The sequence below is a fragment of the Lipotes vexillifer genome, unplaced genomic scaffold (genome assembly GCF_000442215.2).
Source record: "Lipotes vexillifer unplaced genomic scaffold, Lipotes_vexillifer_v1.1 scaffold382, whole genome shotgun sequence".
Lineage (NCBI taxonomy): Eukaryota > Metazoa > Chordata > Mammalia > Artiodactyla > Lipotidae > Lipotes > Lipotes vexillifer.
In genome coordinates this window covers 3400709-3413915 of record NW_006780611.1, presented here as the reverse complement: position 1 = coordinate 3413915, position 13207 = coordinate 3400709, and the positions used below count along the sequence as shown (strand labels likewise).

General features: G+C 61.5%; 1 protein-coding gene across 1 annotated transcript in view; it reads left to right on the top strand.

Annotated features, from left to right (window-relative positions):
* Window positions 1-10923: 10923 nt before the first annotated feature.
* The window catches only part of GRAMD4 (GRAM domain containing 4), a 44273-nt gene continuing 41989 nt past the window's right edge, over window positions 10924-13207 (top strand). The window contains exon 1 of the mRNA XM_007454087.1: window positions 10924-11121. Coding sequence (XP_007454149.1) covers window positions 10960-11121 — 162 coding nt within the window. The 5' untranslated portion in view covers window positions 10924-10959. The remainder of the gene's footprint in view (window positions 11122-13207) is intronic.

Sequence of the window (13207 nt, the reverse complement as noted above, 5' to 3'; positions counted from 1 at the left end):
CCCTGCATGGGTCCACACCTGCCTGCCCAATCAGGCCACCCTCTCTCCCCTGCTATCCCATGCCATGACCCCAGATGAACCCGAGCGCCTTGTCTGCCCCTGCCCGTCCCCAGCGTTTCCTTCTGGCTGGTTCTGGCGTAGGCGCTCTGTCCAGGGTGCCTTCCTCTGCAGCCCACGGTGGCCTCCTTGGTGCTGTCAGCCCGAGGACTAGCCATCACCTCCTGCGAGCTGCCTCCTCTGCATCCTGGTACCGACCGCAGCTGGTGCATAGTAGGTGCTCATTAAATGCTCAAGCAGATCTGTCCTTACTGTTACTCCTGGCTGCCTCTGCTCCAGCCCGTGAGACTTTCACTGCCCGCTTACCACTCTCTGTTCCTAATTCCTGCCGGATGGGGAGCCGCGCTGGGGCAGACCCCCGCCCGCTACGTGACGTGCCTCTGGAGCGCTTAGACCCAGCTTGTCTCATGCCAGCACAGCCCACCTGCCACCTTGCGTCAGCCCAGCCGGGAGATCTGTGTGAGACTGAACTGCCGACCGCGGTGGGCGGTTACCTGGGCAGCATGTGCGGAAAGGACTCGGAGGGTTTTTCTATCTACCTGTCTATCTATTTATTTTTAAATGTTTTTTCTTTGTCACTGGACGTGAGTTTTATAGCAGAGGCATAAGGTGAGGGCGCCAGCCAGGCACCTCTGCTGTCAGGCCCATAAGGTGAGGGCGCCAGCCAGGCACCTCTGCTGTCAGGCCCTGCCTGGGGCTGTGTCACACTTTCTTGGCCAGCCCAGCAGGAAATGTGGGTTCCACCTTCTCTGCGCTGGGTGGTGTTTTAAACACAGAAAGCCTGTTGTGGCGGATGTGCTTGACGGCCCCCCCTCCCAGGGCCCGTAAATGGCCTGGGGCGAGTCCAGCGGGGCCCTGAGAGGGAGCCCTCGGCCTCAGCTGGGCCCAGTTTCCAACAGGGAAGGAGTTGCCCCAGGCCAGTGGTTTGGAGGCGCCCCGAGGCCCTCTTTCCCTGGGGGCTGTTTAAGGCCCCGGGGGTTTACCTTGGCGCTGGGTTGACTCAGAGGGACCAGGATGTCCTTCAAAATGTGCCTCGCTCACCCACTGGGGTCCTCTGCCAAGCCGCGTGCTGGGCCCGGACACCGAGGTGGGGACTGGCTGGGATCCCTACCCTTGAGCAGAGTGATCTGGGGAAGGGGGGAGGTGTGGGGCAGTTGGGGAGCCCTCGGGGGGAGGGGCAGCGCATGGTTACTGAAGTGTGGGTTGGAGGGCTCCGGGTGGGAGGGGTGGGGAGGGCCAGCTCCTCATTTCCTGAGGTCTTTTGCACCGTGCTGCTTGTCACACCGCAGAGCAAGGGGCCCTGCCTGAGACCTGAGTGTGGGTGGTGGCCTCCGGTGGTGGGCCAGTCAGAGCTGGAGGCTGGCCCCTCTGCCTCGGATGGGATACAGGAGGGGGCGGGGGAAGCCCCGGCACATGGCCCAGGCGGGACAGAAGAGAGCGGCTCTCAAGGTGTCGGGTTCCCTCCCCCTTCTTTCCTAAAGAAGGTTTTGGTTTTTTTTAACATCTCTATTGGGGTATAATTGCTTTACAGTGGTGTGCTAGTTTCTGCTTTATAACAGAGTGAATCATTTATACATATACATATGTTCCCATATCTCTTCCCTCTTTGTCTCCCTCCCTCCCCTAAAGAAGGTTTGATGATGACGAGGCCCACACCCGAGTGTGAGAGCGGCAAGGTCACTGCGAGTGGGACCCCAGTGCTGTGTGAGGGCCCAGTTCCCTGTTGGGGGGCCAGTAAGTACTGGGACCCAGTTGAGAGTCCTTGTTCTGCTGGGCATTTATCGCCTTGAGACAAGGGGACAGCCAGCCATGGCCCACGTCAAAAGTGGTCCTCCCACTGCTCCCTGCTTTCGAAACTATTCTTAATGGCCCAGAGCCACACCTGTTCCATGCTGCAGCAGAGTGAGAACTTGGGACAGGCTGTGTGGCCGCCACACCTAAGACCTTTACCGCCAGGGCCCTTTCCAGAGTGGGTTCGCCGAGCCTGTGCGTCCAGTCTGGGGCTGCGGTGCGTTTGCAGAAGAGCCTGTGTGCACACAGCTGTGGGCCAGAGCCTCTCTCTGCTTTCAGGAGCTGGGCCAGGGCGCTGGCAGGAAGTCATGACGAATACTGGGAATCCGGAAGGTGTTTCCTCCCAGCTGTCTCATTGGCTGGATCTTCCCCAGTCCTGGATGCTAAGAGTGATGGAGAGGCTTGAAAAAAAGAATGCTTCCACCAGAAATGAGTTCTTGTGTGCGTTTCCTACTGTTTAGTTTATGTTGCTTGTTTATACAGCACAGGCTTATACAAACCTAAACCCTAGGTTTTCCTGCCAGCTTTGTTTTGTTTAGATAAATGGCCGTGCAGCCAGTCTGCTGGGCTCCCCACTCGGTCTCTAGGCAGGGGGGCCTGTGGGCTCTCATACAGCGTGATGGATGCATTAACAGAGGCATGTGCTGGGGAGGCTGGGTGCCTGGGGCAAGCGCAGGCTTGAGTGTAGCGAGGTTGGCTTATGTTCCTGATGAGGCTCTTACCGCGAGCCTCAGTTTCCCCATCTGTCAGTTGGTTTAACAACAGCTCTTCCCTCGCAGTGCTGTGGCCAGGACGCATGACACCTGGGGTGGGGAGAGGGGCTTGTCGTTCTTGCCTGAGATTTGGGGCCCTGCAGGCTCAGTGCTGAGGATGGTCCTTGCCCTGTGGAGGGCTCACGCTCCCGCCACAGCATGGGCCACAGGCTTTCGCCTGGGACTTTTGTCCAGGGTCCATGCTCTTGTGAGCCTGGACTGAAGCCCAAGTGCCCAAGGGTGGGTCCTCAGGTCGGCACAGCCCACATCTGTGTCAGGTGCCACTCTTGCTTACTGCCGCCTTAAAGCCAGGAGGCTGAGGCTTAGGGAGGGCTGGGCATGACCAGCCTCTACAGACCTCACTCCTGACCCTCTGGGCCTGGTCCAGGGCTGGGGTCAGAGGGCGTAGATCATGCAGAGCTGGGAGCGCAGCTGAGCCTTTGTGCCTGAGGGCTGGCGGAGGACGCTGCGTCCTCTCTGAAGCGGCCTCTGGCTTCTCGGGGCCTCTAGTCTGAACTCTGTGTCGCCCACTGTCTGCAGTTCCCACAGACCCCAGGTTTGGGTCCCTCCCTCCTCGGAAGCTGGTGATGACCGGGGGCGGGGGGCGGTCTTGGGATGTCCCAGAGCCTCTTACCCTCCCTTCCACAGCACCCCTGAAAGTAAAGTGCTGGTGGTTCCGTGGAGATGGAGATAATGCAGAGTAGTGACATTTGCTCAGTGCTTTTTTGGAAAGTGGCGTCTGAGTTTTTCCCATGGTTACTGCTGCTCACCGGGCGGTCCCTGAGTCCTTCCCCGCACGCTTCACGTCATCCTCTGGCTGCCCTCTGAGCAGGGACTGCCATTAACCTCTCTGTGTGACCAAGGAAACCAGGGCGTGGAGGTCATGTGACACCTGCAGGGTCAGCAGCAGAGGCAGCCGGGGTCTCGAGACCATCAGGCGACTTAGCTCATGTCCGGAGCCCAGCAGAGCCCGCTTGCTCCCAGGGGTGTCTCTGAACACGACAGTACGTAGGACAGTTGGAACCGACCTGACAGGTGATGGTGCCCTGCCCTCCAGCCCCCCAGCCAAGGTGATGGTGACGTGGGGCCCGAGCGGGGGTGCTGTCACTGAGGATGGGAGCAGCCTGGCTGGACGGGAAGGGGTGCCGGACCAGAGGCAGAAGAATGGGGTGTTAGCCGGTGGCAGGGAATGGCCTGGACAGTGTCCCCAAGGCCAGGGAGACCTGGCGTCTCATATGGGGACCCAAGGGGGCCGGGCCGGGATGGCAATGAGCAGGGCACGAGGACAGTGTGCCCGCCTGACCTCCCTGCCACTGGCCCTGGGCTCGTGGGGCCCCACCTAGAGGCTCGGGTCCAGCACGTTCTTTTGTGCACTCCCCCTACCCTGCCCCCCTGGCCTGCCTGAGTATGGTGGTCTGGGTCCTGCTTCCCAGGGCTGTCCTTGACCCCTTCGGTCCTCTCAGGGACTTTCACTTTGACCTGTGCCCCCAAGCTGTGCCAGGGAAGGAGGAGGGCAGGCGGGGACACTGGTGTTTCCTGCTCTGCTCCCTGTGTGGCCGAGACAGCCCGGGACAGAGGGACCGGGGCGGTGGTGCGTTAGAGCTGCTCATGAGGGCCTGCAAGAGCTGACTGTGAAGTTTTCAGGAATTTTGTGAGCTGGCCACTAATAAAATGAGTGTATAAAGTTAGATAAGTTATACTGAGAGCAAAGGTGTCAATATTAAATGCTCGAAGGTGCCCGTTTCTGAACTGTTTCACTACGTTTTATCACTGGGTTATGATCCTGAGGTGACTAGCATCTCTTGGGCCTGGTGGAAATCCTGTGGCCGGTGGCCCTGGGCAGCTCTTACCACCCGTGTGCTCATTCACTGCTGGACGTCACTTTGGTGGCTTGAAAATGGCCACGATGGGAGCGGTTACACCACGGAAACGGGCAGATACTGCAGATTAGGGCCTCACTTCTCATTTTGTCGCTTGTCTAGACTAAAGAAAGTGATGGAGAAAATGCTGACATGCAGTTGAAGGTTAAGCGTGTGACTTCCGTCGCATTCACTGGAAGGCACAGGGAGGTTGAGGAAACCTCCTCCTGTTAGAATACTGTCATCCGCTTCAGCAAGGACATCTCTCCCGTCCTAGACAAACGAATGAGGTTCTGCCTTCCTTTCCCACCTTTGTCATGTCCTGTTCACGTAAACAAGGCCGTCAGCTGACATTCAGGCCGGAACCGCACTTGTTGGTCAGCTGCAGTCCTGGTTGACTGGAGGGAGGCTTTCAGCACAGCTTAGTGAAAGCGTCCTGTGGGCATCACTTGGCTGTGTGGAGTTTACAGTAAAGAGTGTTGGACGTTTTATTATTATTTGTACACGTGCAACGCGTCTTTATCACTGAGATTATAATAAATGTTTGTCTATGCCCAGGGGTGTTGCTAGGGCATGCACGGTCCCAGCTCACAGCGGAGGGTGTGGTAGCTTCAATGGGGCCCTCCCAGCTCCCCTGCTCTTCCTGACTGGCTCCCCCACCCCCACCCCGGCCACCCTGGCCCGTGGCGGGGTCACGGAGCCAGCAGGACCCTGGCAGCTCTCCTGTTACAGTGCAGAAAACTCCGCTCCTGGCACAGGGCCCGTCTTGGCCTGACCTGTGTAGGACGGAAAGCCCCCAAGAATGCAGGCCTCTTCCTGGAGAAACGCCCCGGCTGTCAAAGCCTTGGAGTTAAGCTCTGGAAGTGTTCATGGATTTAGGGACTTCCTGCTTCGCCAGGAGGGCTCAAGGGCAAAGTCCAGGGACAGCCCTTTGCTTTGAGGCCTCTGTGGCTGGGCAGCTCGGCGCGCACGCGGGCCCTCAGGGCCCAGTCGTGGGGGCCCCGCCTTTGTGCAACGTCCCCTCTGTCACTGAATGGCCAGCGTGTGCCAGCCCTGCTGAGACAGACCGGGCGCCTTCAGTACCTGCCCTCGGGCATGTATGCTCACCGGTGGGGCTGGGGGCACAGATCCTAAGCCAGGGAGCTCGCCGGAAGTTGCAGAACTCCAAACCAGACGGGCTGATCGAATTCGAGGGGGGGACTTGGAAGAGGAGGAACTGGCATGGGGACATCCCCGAACGTGAAGTGCTGGGCGCGCAGTAGGAACGAAATGTGATGTGGCCGGAGGACCCCCGGGAGTCAGCAGGGCTGGAGCCCTGTGGGGGAAGCCCTGGGAGGGGTCTCGGCGGGATGCTTCGGACTCTGGTTTCCCGCCATCTGGAGAAAGGGCTCCGTGAGGTGTGTGGCTGCCTGGACCAGACCCGGCAGGGGTGGAGGGTGGGGCGGGGGCAGAGCAGCACAGGTGTGGAGCCTGGCTGGGAGGCGGGGGCCCTGCTCGCTGTAGGTGGCTGTGCAGCGATCACGTGATCAAGGGCTCCTTCCAGGGTTTTGACTTGAGCAGCTGCTGGTACAGGTGCCACCCAGGAGGAGGGCCCGCGGAGGCTCCAGCTCCGAGCTGAGTGTGGCAGAGTCGAGCTACCGATGAGATGTCCCACAGACAGTGGGTCACCCGGAGTCCAGCTCACGGGGAGGCTGGTGGGTGTGCAGTCAGCAGAGTGTCTGAATGTTTGGGGTCCCACTTACTGAGGCTGGATCCGGCGTCGGGGCAGTGGCTCCCTGACCAGCCTCGAGTTCGGGGGAACCCGTGGGTCACTGGGCGTGAGCCAGCATCTCGAGCCTGGCATGATTGGGGGGAGCGGTCACCCATGCCTTCTGGGTCTCGGGCGTCCCAAACTGCTCCCCGGGCGGGGTGGCCCGGCATGGGGCCCCACAGGCTGCCCTGGAGCTGTGTGCGTGTTGGGGTCCTGCAGGGCTGTGGGCCTCTGGGGCTGTCTTCTTGGAGAACAGAGACCTGGCAGAGGGCCCGGTGGCCGGCTGGGACTGGCCTTGGGTGGGGTGGAGGGAGAGTCTCTGTCCTCGCTCAACATCTGTGACCCCCCCAGGAATATGGTTTAGGACAAGGGTTGCTCCCTTTGGGAAAAAGGATGTTGTTTATCCTGGGATCAGCAGAAGAGCCACCAGATAACAGGGGATGAAGTCAGGCTGAGCTGGTTGTCTGAACGCAGATGGGAGCTCGGCCGGGGGTCGCGAGCCCCATGCAGCGAGGAGAATGGCTGGGACCTGGGACGTGGCAAGTGCTGGGCCAGGAACCACTTTTTTCTAAATCTTGGTCTGGGAGGGAAAGTAAAGTCCTTTGTGGTTTCCAAGTCCAGTGTTCCCTAGACACTGCGGCCTTTGTGTGTCCAGGAGCCATTCAGCGGGTTTCCAGAGCAGCGTGCTCTGTGTCCCGGGGCCAGAGCTGGCCTCAGTCCTGTGTCCCGAGGGCCCGCAGCGCACGGACGCTGCCTTGAGGCTCCCCTCGCCCTGTCCCTCTGTCTGCTTGCCTCCACGGCTGCAGGGCTCCTTGCAGATGTCGCGGCTCTGAGCAGGGGTCTGGAGTAGCCACGGGGAGCGTCTCCCAGCGCGTCTACTTTCACGTGGAGGTACGGGGAGCTGGGGCGGCAGCAGGTCCTGCTCTGAGGGGCTGCCCCACCTTGAGGGGTGGGAGTGAAGGGAGCTGCCCGGGGGCCTGTGGGTGCACATGGGAGGGGCCGGGTCTGTGGGGAGTGCGTGGTGGGTGTGCAGGGAGTTGGAGGCTGGTTGGATCCAGGGAAGGCTGGATGGGGGCTGGGGCGGGAGTGGGACACATGGCAGCTGCTGGACGGAAGGTGCAGGTGAGCTTTGTGGAGATGGCGTCCACTGACCCTGGCTTTGTGGGGAGAGCTTTGCTCTGGGTCACACTTGGTGTCCGGCCCCCGGCCCCCCTCTCACTGTCCGTGGACAACATCCGTGTCGGACTTCCATCTCTTCATCTGGAAGTTGGGGGTGACTGGGTTGGATGGTGTAGTTGAGATGAGGTCGTGCCGGGGTAGGGTGGGCCGCCCCTCAGCCCGGGGGTGGGGTGGGGTGTGTGACGGGGAGGGCTTCCCTCGCAGCCCGGACCCGCCTGGGAGGGGTGGTCAGGTGTCCTGGCACCTGGTCCTCATTGGGCAGCGGCATGAACTGCCGCCTCTCCAGGAGCCCCAGGGGCCTGGGGGCAGGGCAGTGGGGACGGAGCGGGCCCTCGGGGACCCCCGCCCTCGCCGAGGGCTGATGTGAGCGGCTGTCAGGAGGAGCGGGGTTGGCGTGAGCTGGCAGCTGCCAGCAGGGGCCCCGCTGGGCAGGGGGGTGCGTGGGCTCAGTGCCGGGGCAGCGTGGGTTGTGAGCGGCATCCTGATGGTGGCAGGGCGGACACTTGGCGCTTCGTCCCCTTTCCCCGCGCGGCCACATCATTTGCTTGCCGGGCTGAATCAGGAAGGAAGGCAGCTCCAGCCTGCGGGGTGGGGAGTCCCAGACAGGAGAACCGCCTGACGGGACCGGGCAAGGAGGGAAGCAGGCCCATCCCCTCCGCCCCGCTTCCATCCGACGCTGGGGGAGGAGGGGTTCCCCCAGGTCCTTCTGAAAACGGAAGGAAGGAGGTTTTACATGGCTGCACGTCCCCTGCCTGCTTTGCTTTTAGTTTTAAAGTTAGAAAAGCAATGGGAAAGGACACGTGGAGAGAAGTTTCACAGCCACCCGCAAGCCTCAAGCAGGGTCCTGTGTCACCTGCGGTCTGTGTAGATGCCAGTTGCCTGTAACGGTGACCTCGGTGCAGCAACGTTTTGTCACCGCCTCTGAGACTCCCAGGGACGTCTGTGCGTCTCGCGTGGCACTCAGAGCGCCCGGCCTGGCCGTGGTGCTGCCGAGATGCCCTTCACGTGCTGGATTTGCCCCTGGGACAGATCTCGAGACCGGGAATCACTGGTTCAGAGGGTGTTGATGTTCACGCTTCCTGCTGCCTCTGCCACATCGCTGGCTTTTGTTTCCTTTTTGGTGAAGTTGGAGGCTTTTGCACAAGGACTGGGTAACTTTCCTCTTGCTCAGTGAGTTTGTGGGTCTGTGTTCCAAGGTCCTCTAACCTTCACCAATTTGTTCAGGTTGTCTCACAACAAAAATATTCTCATGTACCTGGCTTGCTACATGTATCTCCTGTTTCATTGCAGCTTTTTAAAAAAAATTAATTTATTTATTTTATTTTATTTATTTTATCTTTGGCTGCATTGGGTCTTTGTTGCTGCGCGCGGGCTTTCTCTAGTTGCGGCGAGCGGTGGCTACTCTTCGTTGCGGTGCACGGGCTTCTCATTGCGGTGGCTTCTCTGGTTGGGCGCACGGGCTCTAGGCGCGCGGGCTTCAGTAGTGGCTTGCGGGCTCTAGAGCACAGGCTCAGTAGTTGTGGCGCACGGGCTTAGTTGCTCCGCAGCATGTGGGAGCTTCCCGGACCAGGGCTCGAACCTGTGTCCCCTGCACTGGCAGGTGGATTCTTAACCACTGCGCCACCAGGGAAGCCCCTCGTTGCAGCTTTAAAACAAATGTCTATTTACTTCTGGTTGACTGGGTCTTTTAATTTTTTCAGTCTCTCAGTGTAGACTGTCAGCCTCTCTCCAGGGACTTAAGTTCTCTCTTCTCACGTGGATATCTTTCCAGATGGCCGGCCACGTGCCCCTTTCCTGCCACGTGAGCAGGGACACGGGCTTCTCCAGCCCTGTGGCCTTGCCCACTCCTGGGCTACCCTGGACTCCAGGGGATGGTGGGTTTCACAGCAGGGTTAGGGTTAGGCTTAGGCCACATCAGGCCACCTTAGTGTTCCACATGAGCCCCGAGAAGCATCTGTCCCAGGAACACCTGCACACCTTCCCCCGATGTGCTGCAGCCTCAGTTGTCCTTGTAGAGAGAGCGGAGCCCTGGCTCATTCTGACGTGGGGCTCACGGGCCGCCACTGTTCACAATCTTTCCTGCCTTGAGCAGTGATGCCGGGGGAGTGGAGGCCCCTTGGCAGGTGGGGCGGGTGCGCAGGGCTGCGGGCAGGCACCCTGGCCTGTGATTTAACGGCTCCGCGCCTGCACCATCCGGAACAGGAAGTGTTTCTCCCTGCTTTCGTGGTTCTCCGTAAACTGTCCCAACTGGGGCGGTTCGGGCTGAGTTGACGGATTCCACCCTGCTCACCCCACTTCCTGCCCACCCTGCAGGAAATCACTGTGCTGTTTATTGGGTCCAGGCTGAGGAGTCTGTGCTTGTGCGTCATCTCAGATTCTTGGGATGCTTCGGCCTGATTGGGGTTAATCCCGGTTCAGAGGTAGAAGCTGAGGCCCAGAAAGGTGGGAAGTGGTGGGACAGGCTGTGAGCCCAGGTGTGTCCAGAGTCCCTGCCCCGCAGGGACCCAGGGCCTCTCGCAGACGTTGGGGGCCGAGGGACTGTATGAGCGGGACCGGGGTCGGCCCGCGCGGCCCCTGCCGTGGGCTTGGGAGTGAGGTGGGCTGGACGTGCAGAAGGGCCACGACGCCCCACCCACTGGGCTTTCCTGGCCGGGTTGGGTCAGAGATGTGGGGAGTGGGCACCCCTATAGGCATCCGTCTCTGGCGTGTGCGTGTGCATTTGAACTTACACGTGTCCTCCGTGCCAGCACACACAGACACCACACCAGGCCTTTGCTGCCCTCCCTCCAGGCTGGAGGGATCCAGCGCCGGCAGCCTGGGGGCTGTGCTCAGGAGGCAGGTGGGCGGGCGCTGGGCTCTTGACTGGCCGTGTGTGGGAAGATCTCTCGGAGCGAGTGAGGCTGAGCTGGTCCTGAGAGTAGAGCTAGGGCGCCCAGGCGAGGAGGACGGTGTTTCAGGTCGATGGGGCAGCCTGGGCCGTGTCCCTGGGAGCGGGGCCAGGTGGAACAAGAGGACGGGGCCCGGAGGGAGTCTGAGACACCCTGAGGCCCAGCGTTCTAGGGGCTGTCCTGGGCGTGCACGTGGCCGTGGGTCTTGACGGTTGTTAGAGCCTGGTAGGAGGCGCGCCGGCCCTCCCCGCTTCTCGCTGCGGTGTCTCCCCCTCCCCTCCCCAGCCCCCTCTTCCCAGGGTCTTCGGCTCCCCTGCTGCTCCAGGCTGGCTCCGCCTTTGCCCTGGGAGGTCGCACCGAGAGACAAGACGTGGCTTCCTTCTGCCCTGTGGGGCACTGAGGGGAGCTGGCCTGGGTGGGCGGCAGGGGTCTGAGCTCAGCGGCCAGCCCAGCCGGATGGGGGTGACAGAGGGCCCCGGCCTGGTGGGCACGAGACGGGAGCCTGTGGGCCCCGGGGTCCCTGAATAGCAGGACTGGCTGCTCCCTGAGGGCAGGGCCTGGAGCCGGGTGTGGGAGGGCGGAGGCCGGCGGGCGGCTGACCCCGTGACCGTGCCCCCCCCTTGCTGTCTTGCAGGGGCTCCGAGCGCCATGTTAAGGGAAAGCAGAGGGGCTCCGTGCTGACCATGCTGAGGAGGCTGGACAAGCTCAGGCTCAGAGGCCACAAGAGAGACGACCTCCTTGACCTAGCGGAGTCTCCAAACGCCTCGGACACCGAGGGCGGGGACGAGACAGCCCTGAAGGTACCTCGGACCTTGCCCCGGGACAGCGACGAGCTGAGGGACCCTGTGAGTACCGGGGTGTCCTCCGCTCTGCGTGGCCGCAGATGCCAGGCCCCTCGCTGGGGGGCGGGGGCTGTCCCCATCCTCAGGTTGCCAAGCTGGGCGTGCGCTTGGGTAGACTGCGTCCTGCCCAGGCTGGTCAGACACAGACGGGGCTGTTGCCCATCTCGCCCCAAACCACCCCCAGCCTCACCGGTGGGGGCTCATCCCCGGGCTGAGGATAATTTGTCCATTGGCCGGTTTTCTTTTCCTTCCTCACTGGTTTTCTGGGTGACTGGCAAACTTCTCGCACAGCCTGATCCCCGGGAGTTTGACTCGAGGGGTCGCGGGGCGCTGTCTGGGAGCTGCTGGCCCCTGGGCCGAGGGCAGCTGCCTCTGGGTGCCTGGCTGGTCTGCCTGGCTGTCCCAGAGTGCATGTCATCAAGCCCTGGCAGCTGGCCGAGCCCAGGCTGGGCCTCATCAGCCCACGTGGGGACAGTGGCCCCTATTTGGAGAGCAGCTTTCCTCAGCAGGCTTCGCGGCTCTGGTGGGAACCAGGCGTGAGCAGGCCCTGCCTCTTCTGGAAGCTTGTGTCTTGGCAGCGGGGGGGCGGGGGGCTTCCTGTGGTCCCCTCCTGGCCAGGTATGGCCGCCGGGCTCTCCGTTGTGGGCACAGCTGCCCAAATCCTCCCTGTTGTCAGTGAAGAAACCCAGAGCCATCCAGGCCCCCACCACACTAGCTGTGGATGCTCTGCCCGAGTGGACGCCAGATCTGGTGGCCTGGGACCTGGATTCCTCCCCAAGCACCTGAGCTAGGTCTTCCTTCCAGATGTGGCCATGAGCCCTCGCCTTCCTAGCTTCTTGTATTATTAATGCTTTATAATAGAACAGGGATGGCGCGTTTGCTCCTGGCAGGAAAGAATAATTGATTGGCACTGCCTCCTAAGAGCCAGCCATCCAGTCAGGCAGGCAGGGCTGGAGCTGCAGAGCCTGGAGGGGAGCACCCTGCTTGGGTACTTGCTGCGTTCCCTGCAGAGGTGGTGGCGGTCCTCCCGCTATTGGGCTCGGTGCGGGCCAGGGCCTTGCTTGATGTGTCTCCTAATGCAGCCCATCAGCATCTGCCTGTCGGGACATCGCGGGGCTCACGGGCGCTGTCCTAAGAAGGGGGTGCCTCCACATCGGGGTGGGTCCAGCTGGCCGACGAGGGCCGAGGGGAGCACCTGAGGGAGGGGCGAGCACGGGGGCCGTGCGTACAAATGGCTGTCACGCTCGCTCACCCCCCTAGCCCACCCCCCCACCTCCCGGGGCTCTCTCTCCGTGGTGGCGGGACCGAGCCGGCATCCCACCCTGGATGTGCCGTCCTTCACTTAACCTCTGCCCCTGAGGGGCACTCGGTCACTCCCATGAGCCTCGTGCCCATGTGGCCTGCATCACCCCGGGTGTGCGGGCAGGGTCGTGTGTCTGTCACCAGCACCCTCCGACGAGCGTGCAGTGTCCTCTGCCGCCACCCGAGGGGCCCGCGTGCCACGCCCTTGCCCACCTGCACAGGGTGTCCCCAGGTGTTTCTGTTCTGCGAACCCGAGGGGTGAAGAGCGGCTTTTCCCACGAGGGAGGTTGGTCACCTTTGCCTGTGTTTAGGCTTCATTGTTTTTATTTTTTGTTAATTGTGGTAACGTGCGCATAACACAGAATTGACCGCCGTAACTGTTTTTAAGTGTCCAGCTCGGTGGCATTAGGCACATTCATGTTGTCGTGCGGCCACCCCACCATCCACCTGCAGACCTTCATCTTCCCAAACTGAAACTCAGTCCGCACTGATCAGCAGCTCCGCAGCTGCCCCTCCAGGCCGCCCCCGCCCCGTCTGCTTTCCGTCTGTGACCCGACTCTCCAGCTCCGGCCTCAGTGAACCCCGCAGTGTTTGTCCCTGTGACTGGCCTGTCTCAGCACCATGTCCTCAGGGGCCATCGTGCTGTAGCGTCAGGCTTCATCCTTATGTCCTTTTTTGTGGGCAACCTGTCTATGTCCTGGGGCAAAGGTGGCGAGCTGACCCAGTGGTTGAGGGTAGAATCCAGGTCCCGTTGGGGGGGGGGGGGGGGGGGGGGGGGGGGGGGGGG